The sequence below is a fragment of the Neomonachus schauinslandi genome, chromosome 1 (genome assembly GCF_002201575.2).
Source record: "Neomonachus schauinslandi chromosome 1, ASM220157v2, whole genome shotgun sequence".
Lineage (NCBI taxonomy): Eukaryota > Metazoa > Chordata > Mammalia > Carnivora > Phocidae > Neomonachus > Neomonachus schauinslandi.
In genome coordinates, this window is record NC_058403.1 from 210,789,612 (window position 1) to 210,803,963 (window position 14,352).

The following is a 14,352-nucleotide window of genomic DNA, read 5'->3' on the forward strand; positions in this document are numbered from 1 at the left end:
CCCCCCCCTTGCTGTGTGCTTGCTTTGCTTCTCCAGACTCCGTGGCCTCTCGTAGCTCCCCGCTTCACCCACCCCCAGCACCCTCAATCTGAGAGCTGGGGAGGGGTCTTTGAGGCCGCCCCCCGCCGGCCCCTGCACCTTCGGCTGTCCCAGAGCCTGGTGCTCTTTGTCTCCTAGTCGCCCTCAGGAAAGGACACGTGTCGGCCCAAGTGAGGCCGGGGCCACAGCAGGCACGCAGGCCTGGGGCTTGGCACCCCGTCAGGCCGCGGCAGGCACGGCACGCAGGCCTGGGGCTTGGCACCCCGTCAGGCCGTGGCAGGCACGGCACGCCAGCGAGGCTTGTCGCTCTCATCATGCCTGGAAGCCCGGGTCCTTGCCCCGGTGCCCCCCCACCCCAACCCCCAAAGGCGGCCCTGGGGAGCGTCTACACCGACTTCCTTCTCGGTCCCTTGATGTCCCCTCAGAGGTGCCGGGGGCTCCCTTGTCCCCAGAGGCCAGGGTCGACCCCTCTTATCCCTGTGTTGGTTCTCTTCAGTTCTTCCAGAAATTTTAATCTGCCTCCTCCTCCTCCATTTGCTCTCCTCCCTCTCCCGCCTCCCAGTGGCTGTGTCTGATCAGATTCGGGGTAGAAACAGCCTCTGCTGCCAGGAAACAGGGCCCCCTTCAAGCCCCAGGGCTGCCCTGATTGGCTCTGTATACTTGACTGCACCCACACTTCTCCGGGCCTCAGTTTTCCCCACGCGAGACACCAAGCCCCCACCGTTCTCCAGCTGGGCGGCGGGGCAGTTCCTTACTCCCCCACAGACCCTCCCCGCTTGGTCCCCACCAAGCACAGCCCCACCAGCCCCAAAGCAGCTCCTTGGTTCTGCACCTTGGGTTTGACATCCTGTCTGTGAGGAGGAGGCCGCGTGGAGGGAGGGAATGGGGACGTGGGTGCAAGGGTGGGCAGGGGGCACGCACCGATCCGCTGCCACGGCACCTCTGGTGAGTTATGGTGCGTCCATGACTCCGGCTGACTGGTCTTCGTCTGATCTGCTTATTTCTCTGCAAACATCTGGGATGGGGGTTTGTAAGTCTGGCAGGGTTCAAGGAGAGAGCGTGGACAGCAGGCATGGGGTGGGGGGGAGGCCTCTAGCAAGGGTGCCCTGAGGGAAGGGGACCCCCATGTCCTCAGCCCCTTGGAGGTGGGGTCCCCAGCATGAGCCTCTGATCTTTTGGGGGTCCAGCCTCCCAATCTTTGCCTGGGTCTCAGATGCTCCAGAAATGAATTAAAAAAAAAAAAAAAAAAAGAATCGTGGAAGACAAATGTAATATGTCAAGAAAAGAAAAAAGGTCATTGCTGTTCTTTTTTATTTTTTAATTTTAATTTTTTTTTTTGGTTTAAAGAAAAAACAACAAACTATTGCAGCTTTTAGCCTTGGGAAGTCCTCTTTTTACTCTCTGTATCTCCCCTATTTTTTCTCTTCTCCCCATGTCATTGTGTTCTGCATCAAACCCCCTTTACATCCCTCAGAGCTTCGAGAAGGTTGGTGTGTTTTTTTCTTTTTTACTTTCTTTACCCACATTTTTACATTCTGAAAGTGACACGCACACACACGACACGCACACAGACACGCACACGCGCACACTCAGACACTCACATGGAAAATAAGAGCGAAAGATCTAATAAATAAATAAATGACGGAATACGAATAGTAAGCACAAAGCGAACAAAACAAAACAAAAAAAACCGCCAAGCGAGAGCAAAAACCCAGAAAGACACGAAAATTTCAGCCGCGCCCAGCCTGGCCTAGGGCCGGCCGCACACATGCGATGCTTGCATTGTGGTCGCCTCTATGCATCCGTTGGTAATGTTGTTGCTAAGTTTTTTGCACTCCTCGTCGTCATGGTAACTTGGGCCTGATGCATGCCGGGAGAATGTAAAAATTTCTCTGCATGCCACTCTTGTTGGTTTGGTCTGGTGAATTCCCAGCGCCTTCTGTTGGAGTGTTTCTCGTCTCCTGTTCTGTTTTTCTCCTTTGGTTTCCTTTGTATTTCTTTCTTTCTTTTATTTAATTATTATTACTAATTATTTTGGTTTTGTTTTGTTTTGGGGGGAAAAAACCGATCAGTTCGTTTTTTTTTCCCCCCTCTCATCCCCGTTCACCCTGGTCCCCTTCTACCCCAAAGCGTTTCGTCTTTGGTTCTGTCTCGTGTTTCCGTGCTATTTGCTTTCGGTTTCTTGGGCTGAGCTGTTCTGTGGTTGTTCTCCAAACGCATTGTGATTTAAAAGCCAGTGTTCCTGTCCCAGCTACCATCCAGGAGGGCAGTAGGGGTCCCACAGCTGGGATGCTGGGGCAGAAAGTGACCGCCCAGGCTCAAGGGCACTAGGGAGGTGACATAGACAGATGGTGGGGGGTGTGGGGGAGAGCAGCCCCATTTGCCTGGCCTCGCCGTCCAGCCCCCTTTTCCCCAGAGGTGGTGCCTTAGCCCCACAGCGCAGCCATGTTGGAAGGGGGCTTAAGCAGGCGTGTCCCTGTCTTTCTGCCTCAGCATGAGACCACCTCCCACTCTCCCAAACGACCCAGAAAACAGGCATTTGAAGCGCAGCTAAATGGGCAACAACCAGCATTTCAAGTTCTTGTTCACTAGAGCGGCAGTCCAAATGTGGGAAGTGGCTACCTTACCTTGGATCATCCTCCCGAAATGATGCATGCTTGGCACATAGGCAGTGCTCAAGATGGCAGCTGGTGTGATGACTTTGGCATCCTGGCTGGGCACAAATACAAAACTGTCTGTCAGAAAACGTAGCATGACCGACTTCGGAAGAAATACGCAGGCAGTTAGCCCGCCCTACAGTGCTATGCCTCCGCCTCCCAGGTGACGTTGGCTGCTCCTTCCACCCCCTCACCGGCTCTGGGCCCAGTCACAGGCATCTTGTCCAGCAACACAGCATGGTCACTTTCTGAGTACCTAAGCATCAGAACTGTGGAATTCTGGAGAAAACCCAGGGGAACTTTGGGCATAGCCTCTCCCCCCTCTCTCTCTGCCTCCCCAGCTCTCCCACTGCCTGTCTCTCTCTCTCTCTCTCTCTCTCTCTGTCTCTCCCTCTCTCTGTCTCTGTCTCTCTCTGTCTCTCCCCCCCCCCCCCCGCCCCCACCAAAGTATCTCTCTCACTCCTGCAAACCTTCAGAGATTTGGAGATGCATGCTCCCATCTTCTTCTCCCTCCCTGAAGAAAGTCAAGCCCTTGAGAATACTACTCCAACCCCAAATAAAAAAATCCATTTAGATTTCTAGCCCCTGGACCCTCGGCTGACTACCCAACGTAGGTGGGAGTTGAGAGAAGAGGCCAGCTTGTTGGGGCCACCATTTTTACCCTCTTGTCCCTCACCTTCCTTCCCTAATCTCCCACTTACTGGGAAGTCCGGGGCCAAGTTGGCAAGAGGACTTTAGATGCAGTAAGAGGAGATTGCTTTCTCCTGTCTCCTTTTTAACCCAGGGTGAGAGCTGCCAGGCCGAGCTGCAGAGGAGCTCCAAAAAGTAGAGGAGAGGTTCTCCCAACCCCTCCACCAAAGCTGGGTCCCCAGTGAATTAGAGCTGAGAAGTGGCTCAAGGTCTTGGGCCCGCCTGGATTCAAACGCTGCCACTGCCCCTCTCTGGCCATGTGACCTTGGGCTAGTCACCTGATCCCTTGGGGTCCCATTTCCTCATCTGCCCAAGAAGGGTCATCCCTGCTCTAACTCACAGGGGAGTTGGGAGGATTCCATTGAGCGAATTACTGCTCAAGTGCCCTTTGTTAGTGCCCGGCATAGAAGAGATCATCTAGTGGGATTGTAGAGCGGGGAAGGAAAGAGTTCGAGCAGACACTTCCCTTTTTTGGGGACCTCATCTGGCCCATTATGTACTTCGCAGAGCCACCGTTGGAAAAAGATGGCTATGGCAAAACTGCTTTGAAAAGAGCTGTAGGGCAGAAGTGAACTCACGTGCTCAGATCTCGTTTTTCGCTGGTGCTTTTTCTGAACCCATCCCATGGTTTCATTTTCTCCGGGTTCCGACCCAATTCCTGTGAGATCAGTGGCCGCCCTAGAGCCACATCTTTCATCTTTCCTCCTGTCACTCTGCCAGGGAATTTGGTGGCCACGGAGTACGAACAGGCAAAAAAAAAAAAAAACAAACAAAAAACGACAGGCCCAGCTTGGGCGCTGAGCTACCTTGCAGAGAAGCCCCAGTCCACCAGAAGAGGGGACCACCTGGCGTGTTCCACCCTGAAAGCTACAAGCATTTACACTGTTGCTAGGGCAGGCTGCCAGGAGTCCCTACCTCCAGCTGGACTCCTTTAATTCCCCGACACCAGCTTCTGCTGCCCCTGGGAGGTTCAGGGGGCGGGATATTCAGACGGGGCCCTTCTCCTCTTGAAATGGATCTCTCTGAGATGCAAAGGGCCGATGTCCAAACCGAGCCCACTTTTTAATACATCTGCCAGTCCCAGTCCCAGAACTCCCCTGGGGAAGATGCAGCTCCAGTTTTTAACAAGGTGGGAAGGTGATCAGATTACATTCTCCCTGGCTGTTGATTTTCTTGTTTGTCTCTTCAACGTTGTAAGGCTTTCCGGTCTTGCTTTGGTGGCTAAAGGTGGCGCCTTTACCACTTGACATTTGACATAGCATCATCAACCCATGGTGCGTGGGACCCAGTTAAATGGTGCACCGCCCGCCTGATGGTGTGAGGGCTTGCGGGGAGAACTTGGGAGTGAGCTGGAGGCATGGGGAAGAGCGGTCCAGGGACTCAGGATACCTTTAGGGTTTGGGAGGAGGTCAGATGGGGCTGGGATACTTCAATGACAGGTCTCGAATCTTGAGCTCAGGAATGGGACTCGATGCCCAATGCCAGTGGTGGGTCTAGATTGCCCCGATTTCCGGGTGCTCCCCAGAACTCTCTCTGTGTCCCATCCCCAGGCCTTTGCAGATCAAACCATGGTGTGGGATTTTTATGGGACAGATTTTTTTTTTTTAAATTAAACCTCTGGCACCCAAGCCATGTCAAATTGGTGGGTCTGACTTCTAGGTGTTTTCCTTACTTCCACCCCCAGCCCCAAAAAGGATTAGATACAAATACTGGGCCTGGAATCCCCCTCAACCTCCTGTATCTCCAGAAAGATTTGCACTGGGGTGTGTTGGTGAGCCCCCCAGTTCCTGCTGATCACGCCTGGTCGTGCCTCCCCCTGCCCTGCCCCCAAGGCCCCTGACATGACCCTGACAGAACCCAGCCCTTCTCCTCATCCCACCCTCATCCCAAGGGGAGAGGGGGCTCCAGGATGGGGCGGCAGGGAGGGGGCGTTCTGCAGGAACACTGAGCTCTAGAACTTCTCGCCTGCTGCCTGCCTCACACCCTTTGCATTGCTGTTTCCTCTGTTTTGGGGGAGGGGGGGAGTGGGGAATATTAGATTACACCTTGTCATTTGGAAAGCCCCACGTCTCCGGCCGCCACAGCGGGGGGGGGGGGGGGGGGGGGGGGGAAGGAAGTCATTTGATTGGCAAGATGTCATCCCATTTTCTGCTAGAACCAAAAAAAAAAGTGGGGCAAGAGAGAGGGTACCAAAAAAGGCAAATAAAATCAGTATCGATAGTGCAGCAAAACGTCCAACTAAAAATGCTAACAACTTGTTAAGGCTGCTGGTCAGCCGGTGGGCGGAGCTCCAGCCAGGTCCCTCCAGGCCATGCACGCTATCTCGATGGCAGAGGGAGCTGGTGGTGGGAGGGAGGAGGCAGGATGGTAGAAAGGGGGCAAGAACAGGAAGATGCCCAAGGCAGGCCATGGGGCAGTACCCCCCCTCCCTGGGCCACAGGCTGGGGTTCAACGGAGGGGCTGAGAACCGGGCCTTGGAATCAGGCTCGGAACCCCTCCCTTCCCTGGACAGGTGTAATCTAAGCTTCAATGAGCCCGTGGGGGCTGCAGAACTTCTTGGCATCTCTCCCCCCCCCCACCCGCATCCTCATTTTGGAGTCTAGAGGAGCACCCAGCAGCTCCTCTTACCCCAAAATGCCAGGCAGAGCTCCCCCCTCCCTCCCTTGGAGCTGCGGCTTGCCGAATAGTTGAGATGTCTGACACTGTCGAGTTCCCTACCTAGTGCTTCAACCAGATCACCTCACTTTTGAGTTTTCCCTCACCCCTCCCCACCCTTTCTCCCCTGAACCCCTCCCCCTTTTGGTTTTTGAGTTTCTGCCTCTTCCTGCCTGGGGGAGGGGTCGTCTCCCGGTTGCTTTGACGGTTTTTGAGTTGTTTTTCCATGTGAATCGGGGTTTGAAGCAACCCACCCCCCCCCAACCTGCCACCCCCCACCGCCCACCCTCCTGACCCCCTCACCCATGCGGGTCCTCCCCGCTGGGACCCCCGGCTACTCGGTGACGAGAAGAGCTGGAAACGAGAGCCAGCTGGAGCGTGCTGAGGACCAAGGCTGGTGTGGTCCCCTTATAACCTGCCTGGACCCTCCATTCAGGTCGGTAATTGGGGGCGGGGGTCCCGCGGGGCCACTCCGTCCTGTGGGCTCTGCGCCCACCTTACTTTCTAACCCGCACCTCAAGCTTGCAGCCAGGGGTGGAAAGATGTCGTGGGTGGGTGTCATCACCAAACTGGGCAGAACACAGCGTCAGCCACCCGCCCTTGCTGGTTGGGAGGTTGCCCGGAGGCCTAATGAGACCCCGCAGGGGGTTCTGAGCCACCTAGTGCTGATGGGCATGATCCTCCCCAAACTTGTGGCAAACCAGCCCTCTTCCTACAGCACACCCTTAGAAGCAGATGAAGCGAATGAGAAAGCAGGTAGGCAAAGTTTCTCAGCTGTCAGCGTTTACAGCATATTGGCAGATCCATTTAACTGATGGCTGCTGGTCATGTTCAGGATTGTGAGCACTAAAATTACTGTTGTTGATAAATGCCCATCCACATTTAACTGACTTATAATTAACAATCCTATACTGCAGGCTTTTTACATATTCAAGATAGATGCTTGTCCCTGCTTCTGAAAAAAGTTGGAGGTATCTTCCAGATCTCCCCAAGGAGAGATACTTTAAGTTCAGATGTGAATGGGGTCTCTGGGGCAAGATGTTGAGCCTTATTACACAGGGATAAATTTGGCTCATATTTAACCTTTAAATCCTAAATCTAGCACTTATTCCCTTCAATATTCCAATAATCCTTTTCTGTATGGGCATCTTACTAATGGCTTCTGGACATTTGTTATAATGACTGCTGGATAGTATTCAACTGGTGGTCACTGGTTATTATTCAGTTGATAGGTATATATAGGTGATGGGGTACTTTGGCCCTCTTTGTCGTCCCCAGAAGGTAAATACTCATGAGTTTGAAAGAGCCAGGTGCCAAGAAGAGACACTTGGCTGTAATTCTTGCTACTTGCCGTGGTGAGAGAAGACTCGCTTTACCCGAGAGGCAGGGACCAGGCAGTCCTGGCTTTGAGCTCTGGCCCCACCACTTCCTTGGTGTCTTCCAGCTAGCCCTATCACTTCTCTGAGCCTCCACTGCCTCATCCACAAAATGGGCAGTACAGATATTTGCCGCACCAAGTTGGAAGGGATAAAGAGATGTGGGGATTCTACTGAAATTCTGTTTCCTTTTTAACTAATTCGTCCCAAAGTCCCTTAAGGTAGAGAATCTAGCTGATCTTCCCCCACCCCCCACCCCTGGGAGGCCAGAAGGAAACTTCACTGGCCCCATGCCCAGGCTGAGTACCCTCTGTGTGCTGGGTACTGCCTCAGTCAACCTAAGGGCCTTCTGAGCATGTCCCCAGTTACCCCCATTTCACAGATAAAGAAATCGAGGCACCTGAGGGACCTCCCCAAGGCCCACGGGTCTTATTCTGCTACATCAGCTCTCCTGCCTCTGCCTAGAGAGGTTCTCTGTGAGACTCCGAGCTCATGAGGAATTGCCTTGCTGTGTGCTCAGCGTGTCTGAGACAAGGGCTGTTCATCCAGCCCTCAGCCAGGGGCAGGATGTCCCCGAGAAGCGGGGCTGGGCTGGTTTGCCCCGAAGGTGGTTCTTCTGTGAGGATCTCACCTCCGTGGCCACTTCGAACCCGCAGCCGGGGTTCTCGAGTGCTGGGTGGGGAGGCCAGACTCTGTGTTCTGCCGCGGGCGGGGGGGGCATCTCCCTGGGGAAGTCACAGTCCTCCTCCCTTTCAGACCCCGATTTTCAGCCCCACACATTCCATGTCTTTTTATTTTGTTTTGTTTTGTTTTTGTTTTTTCCTTTTTGCTTTTGGGTGTTTTGTTTCAGAGGAGATCTTTGTTTGGTTGTGGTGTTTTTTTTTTTGGATTTTTCCTTTTCTTTTTTTTTCCGCTTTGTTTTTTCATTTGTTCCTCCTGGTTTGGTTTTGGACGTCGATGCCGTTTTCTGTCCTTGATTAATTAGCTCCCCCACGCTCATCCCCCATCGTGTTCTGTTTCCATGACAACGCAGCGTCGGGCATCCCACTTGTGCCTCGCTGTGGATGCCGGCGGCTGGCCTGGACCGCGTCCGCTGGCTGGCCAGACCCCATTCTCCCCGACTCCCCCCACCCTCCACCCAGCCCTGCCAGAAAGCCACCCCCCATCCCAGTGCCCTGCCCCGCCCCTCACCCCCAGTCTGTCTGCATGGCCCCTCTGTCTCCCCCCGCCCGCACCCCCACTCCTCCCCTCCAGTGATACCTTCCACTTCCTCCATCCCGTCTCCAACGTGACACTGGACTTTTCGTGGGGCTTCCTTTTCCGAAGGGCTGCCGCTTCTTTGCCCTGTCCCCCCACCCCCATGGAGCCGCCCCCTCCTCTTTGCCTCTAGCCATCTGGATTCAGGGAGCAAGGGTTGGGATTTCCAGCTTAGAAGCCAGGCTGGAAGAGCGGGGTTCCCGGGCTTGCTTCCCTTTTTCCCCTGGAGCCCCCTCCTCTGTAAGGCAAGCCAGACCCCGACAGCCACCCCACCACCACCAATAGTGTGTGGAATCAAAGGCAGGTCGGGGTGCCAAAAGTCATTTTGTGGCCCTCTTGAGCCTTGTTGAGTCTCCAGTCTGTCATCTCTGTAGTTTGAGACAAGACTCCCTGACCCGTCCAAAGCTGGGGACCCACGAGGCCCCAAGGTTTTAGCCAGTGACACCCTCTTTCTGGCTCGAAGGATCTACTAGGTCATCCCAGGTCCCGCCCGCTGCAGTTAAACATCTCCTGTGGGGCAGCCACGCCTTTTGGAAGTTCAGGTGCCATTAGCGTCCGCCCCTCCCCCGCACCCCCAAAACCTGTCCAGCTTCCGAAAATGGAGCCCCCGAAATGCATCCTGCTGCCTTCACGGTCTGCGAGATTGGGACAGAAGGCTGCACCCGCTTCCCCGCTGAGAAACGCACAGAACATGTCCCTGTTTTCTCAACGTTCAAGCTCATTCCCTTGTTTTATTATTATTATTATTATTAATTAATATCCTATTTATGATTCTGCCAGGGCTGTGATGTGACAATGTGACGTGTCACATTGGGTCACATCCGCTAGAATTAATATGCAGCATTGAAGTGGGCCCCCTCCTCCCTCCTTCTCTGTCTCTGCCCCCCTCTCTCTGGGCCTGTCTTCCTGTTTTCTCTCTCCCGTAGCTCCTCTCTCTCTTCTGTGGCACCCACGAGCGTGCACTGAAGGCCCCTGAAACCCAGGCCTCTTCCCTTGCATTACCTCTCTCTCTCTGTCCCTCCTTCTGCCTCTCTCTTTCTCTCTCTCTCTCTCTTTCTCTCAACCAACCTATTTTGCATGCTGTTTGTGACTCTGAGAGCTGCATCTATCAATGGAAACTTGTCAGATCCGACAGAAGCTTTTAGAAGGGTTTCTCAACCCAAAAACCCACAAAAATTTCATTAGAGTTTCTCATCTTTTCCTTGAGGGCCCCCTGGGAAGTGGGCAGGGCCCCTGAGTCACCGGAGGGGACGAGGGTCAGGGGCCGAGGTCCTGGTCCCCTCTGCCTCCTGGGGCCGGCGGATTCCGTGACCTCCCCGCTCCCCGTCCCGACGTCCCCAGAGCCACCCCCCCACATACAGCTGCAGCCAGAATCTTCCGAAGCTCCCCACTTGGGAGAGCGGGCGGAGGGGCTGCTCGCTAAAGCCACGTCTGTCAGCAAAGATGAGAAACAGCTGATAAATTTTTGTGTTTGTAACTGTGCTGTGACCAGCCACTCTGGTCTCTTGAAACCCTGTTGCTACGAAATAATGCTTCATGTCTCTTTTTATTATATATCGATATATCTCTCTCTATATTGTTTGTGAAGTACCTTCCTTTGAAGTTTTGGTTTCTTTGTGTTGGAATTTGATTTTTTAATTTGGTTTTTTTGTTTTCTTTTCATTTGGAAGAAAAAAATTTTTCAGCTGGGGGGAAGAAAACAGCCCTGTTTATATTTAAATTGTTTTCCACTTTTTTTTCCTTTTTTTCTTTCTTTCCTTCCTTTCTTTCTTTCTTTCTTCCTGCTTTTCTTTCTTTTTTCCCTCTGCATCCCGTCTCCCTGCCCCCCCACCCCGCACCCCTCCCCCCACCCGCCGCCGCCCACCCCCAGTCCGCCGCGTGGCTCCGCGATTCTCCATCTTGCCCATGAGCCACGAGATCATGCCAGGTGGCAACGTGAACATCACCTGCGTGGCTGTGGGCTCGCCCATGCCCTACGTCAAGTGGATGCAGGGGGCCGAAGACCTGACGCCTGAAGACGACATGCCCGTGGGTCGGAACGTGCTGGAGCTCACAGACGTCAAAGACTCTGCCAACTACACTTGCGTGGCCATGTCCAGTCTGGGCGTCATCGAGGCCGTGGCCCAGATCACAGTGAAATGTAAGCGGGGCCCGTGGGGCCCAGGAAGGCAGGTCATCTCTTGACACCCCTCTCCCGGGGACACAGGTTGGGGGTACAGGTGGAAAAGCTCCGAGTTTCCATTCTGGCTTTGGTCATTCGTGGCTGCCAAGGGGACAGTTGTTTCGTGAACAGATATTATTGGTTACACGTTATTCTGGGCCCAGCCCTTTGGAGCGAGGCATGGTCTCATTCTGCCAAGCTTAGAGTCCAGCATGAGAAACACCCGCATAGCCAGGCAGCTGTGATACAGCCTGATTGGGATTGTGACGGGGATCCCATGGCACTGTTCAGACCCCCAGAGTAAAGGTCACACCTCCGAGGAAAGTTAGGTCAGAGAAAGATTAAAAGTTGAACAGGAGGGCGCCTGGGTGGCTCAGTCGTTAAGCGTCTGCCTTCGGCTCGGGTCATGATCCCAGGGTCCTGGGATCGAGCCCCGCGTCGGGCTCCCTGCTCGGCGGGAAGCCTGATTCTCCCTCTCCCACTCCCCCCACTTGTGTTCCCTCTCTCGCTGTATCTCTCTCTGTCAAATAAATAAAATCTTTAAAAAAAAAAAAAAGAAAAGTTGAACAGGAATGAGCCAGAGAAGATGGAGAACACTTCTAAGGGAAGGAAATGGACTGTGCAGACTTAGAGAGATGGGGCCGGGATAGAAGACTATAGATTGTCCTGACGTCTCAAGTTTGTGGTGAGATTCAGAGGAAGGTGCCCCCAAATATTTTTCTAGCTTTAGAACAGGGGCGCGCAGACTATAACCTGCAGGCTGGATCTGGCCCTCCTCTAGTTTTTTTAAATAAAGTTTTATTGGCACACAGCCACACCCATTCACCCAGGTCTTGTGTGTGGCAGCTTTTGGGCTGCAGGGGCAGAGCTGAGTAGTCTCAACGAAGACTCTCTGGCCTACAAAGCAGAAAATAGTTACTGTGGGGCCCTTTGCAAGCAGTTTGCCAAGCCCTGCCCTCAGGCCATAAAAAGTGTCATCTCCAGCTGGTTGGTTGGTCATTTTGCCGAGGAATCGAACTTCTCCTGGGGCCTCTGTGGCGTAAGAATTTGGGACAAGTGGGAGAGAAAGTCACGATTATCCAGGTGCTAGGGACACAGCTGTGAACAAGACTCTGGTCCCTGCTAAGCACTGGGCAAGGGCGCCTCTAGCTAGGGTGGTGTGTGGGAGGCTTTAAGGAATGAGAAGGAGCTGGCCATGTGGCCCTCTGGGGATGGAGCATTTCAGGTACAGGGAACAGCAGGTGTGATGTGGGAACACACAGCGTGGCTGAGCAGAGTGAACCACAGAGAGGGGGACAGACCTCTCAGATTCTCAAGGGTAAATATTTTTCTTAAAGAGCAGTTTTTTGTTTTTTTTTTTAAGTCACCCATTTTCAGCTTTACGGGCCATCTAGTCTCTGCGACATCCCCCCAGCTCTGCCAGAAGCAGCCATCTGCAATACGCAGGCACGGCTGTGTTCCAATAAAACTTTATTTATAAAAACAGGTGCTGGGGGCGCCTGGGTGGCTCAGTCGTTAAGCGCCTGCCTTCCGCTCAGGTCGTGATCCCAGGGTCCTGGGATCGAGTCCCACATCGGGCTCCCTGCTCGGCAGGAGGCCTGCTTCTCCCTCTCCCACTCCCCCTGCTTGTGTTCCTGCTCTCGCTATCTTTCTCTCTGTCAAATAAATAAATAAAATCTTAAAAAAAAAAAAACAGGTGCTGGTCCTCAGGCCATAGTTTGCCACACCCAGCTATAGATGATGGGACAGGGGTCATTAGGCCTGTGGTCACTGCCGAGGAAGTCAAGGCTCAGCGAGGGCAGTAGCCATGTGGCTGAAAGTCACAGAGCCTTCGGGGTCTGCAGCCAGCGTGCCTGACATGTGACCCTGCCTCCCACCCACAGCTCTCCCCAAAGCCCCGGGGACTCCCGTGGTGACAGAGAACACAGCCACCAGCATCACCATCACATGGGACTCCGGCAACCCAGACCCCGTGTCCTACTATGTCATCGAATATAAATCCAAGAGCCAGGACGGGCCCTACCAGATCAAAGAGGACATCACCACGACGCGTTACAGCATTGGTGGCCTGAGCCCCAACTCGGAGTATGAGATCTGGGTGTCCGCTGTCAACTCCATCGGCCAGGGGCCTCCCAGTGAGTCAGTGGTCACCCGCACGGGCGAACAGGCCCCAGCTAGCGCACCCCGGAACGTGCAGGCCCGCATGCTGAGCGCCACCACCATGATCATCCAGTGGGAGGAGCCCGTGGAGCCCAACGGCCTGATCCGGGGCTACCGGATCTACTACACCATGGAGCCCGAGCACCCCGTGGGCAACTGGCAGAAGCACAACGTGGATGACAGCCTGCTGACCACTGTGGGCAGCCTGCTGGAGGATGAGACGTATACCGTGCGCGTGCTGGCCTTCACCTCCGTGGGCGACGGGCCCCTCTCGGACCCCATCCAGGTCAAGACACAGCAGGGAGGTGAGCTGCCAGTGGGAGGTGCGGCTTCTGTGGGGACAGCAGGATTCGGGGTCGTTGAAACAGAGGAGGAGGAGGTGACAGGGCCGGGGGGAGGGGGCAGTCATGTATCTCGTAGCATGCAGCTAGCTGGTCTTGCCTGGAAGCCACAAAATGGTTTGTTCATCCTGCATGGTGCTTTAAAATATTTTCGTGCTAGCATTTCAAACGCAGGAAGTTGTCCCAGAAAACCCACATTTCTGTCTTCACTTGGGAAATTCGATTTGGCAAGCCCACGGGGCTATGACTGGACATCCAGACAGATCCTGGCGGCTGTGTCTGAGTTTGAGAACCCCTGCTCTCCGTTCTCATCGGAGATTGATGCCACCTCCTTTGAAATTATAAAGGGAAAGCACATCTGCCCAAAGGCAGCCGGCTGGCCTCCTGCTGGCTCAGGTTGAGGGTGGGGCATTTAGGTGTGTGGGGCCCCAGCTCCCTGGGTTTCCCGTCCTTTCCTGTCCGCCTCAGGCTTCAGAACCTCAAAGCCAAGAAGACTCAGCAGCTGCCCCAAGGAAAGGACAGAAGGGTCAGAACTGTGGTGCTAGAGAGCACTCACAGGATGGGGAACCCGTGTTTTGAAACGTCATCCCCACAGTCCCTCTGTCCTTCAATTTGGAGGAAGCAGAGAGGGTGGGGGGATTGAGGTGGGCCCCTTGGCAACAAGGGGTGGCAAGGGGCCCCCAGGGAAAAGAAGAGAAATGAGAACAGTGGAGAACATTCCAGGAGCATCGGGGAACAGGCAGCCTTACCTCCAGGGCAGTGCTGAGCTTCATGGGGCTCTTTTTTGGGAGAATGGGGACACCTGGTGGGTTGGGCACCCCATGTGGAGTGGGCCCCTCCCCGGCCACCCCCATTTCTCCTCCTCTCCCCTCCCCCACAGTGCCTGGCCAGCCCATGAACTTCAGGGCCGAGGCCAAGTCCGAGACGAGCATTGGGCTCTCGTGGAGCCCCCCGCGGCAGGAGAGCATCATCAAGTACGAGCTCCTGTTCCGGGAGGGCGACCACGGCAGAGAGGT

The 14,352-nt window shown here is 54.4% G+C and overlaps 1 protein-coding gene across 7 annotated transcripts in view; it reads left to right on the forward strand.

Annotated features, from left to right (window-relative positions):
- Nucleotides 1-14,352, forward strand: part of PTPRS (protein tyrosine phosphatase receptor type S) — a 60,581-nt gene that overhangs the window by 18,964 nt on the left and 27,265 nt on the right. For 5 of the 7 annotated variants that reach the window (XM_044916645.1, XM_044916619.1, XM_044916642.1 and 2 more), the window contains exons 6-8: nucleotides 10,545-10,814; nucleotides 12,719-13,300; nucleotides 14,217-14,352. In XM_044916645.1, coding sequence (XP_044772580.1) covers nucleotides 10,545-10,814; nucleotides 12,719-13,300; nucleotides 14,217-14,352 — 988 coding nt within the window. Of the gene's footprint in view, nucleotides 1-1,513; nucleotides 1,526-10,544; nucleotides 10,815-12,718; nucleotides 13,301-14,216 lie in introns of all 7 variants that reach the window. The other 2 variants (XM_044916652.1, XM_044916714.1) reach the window with 1 other exon arrangement.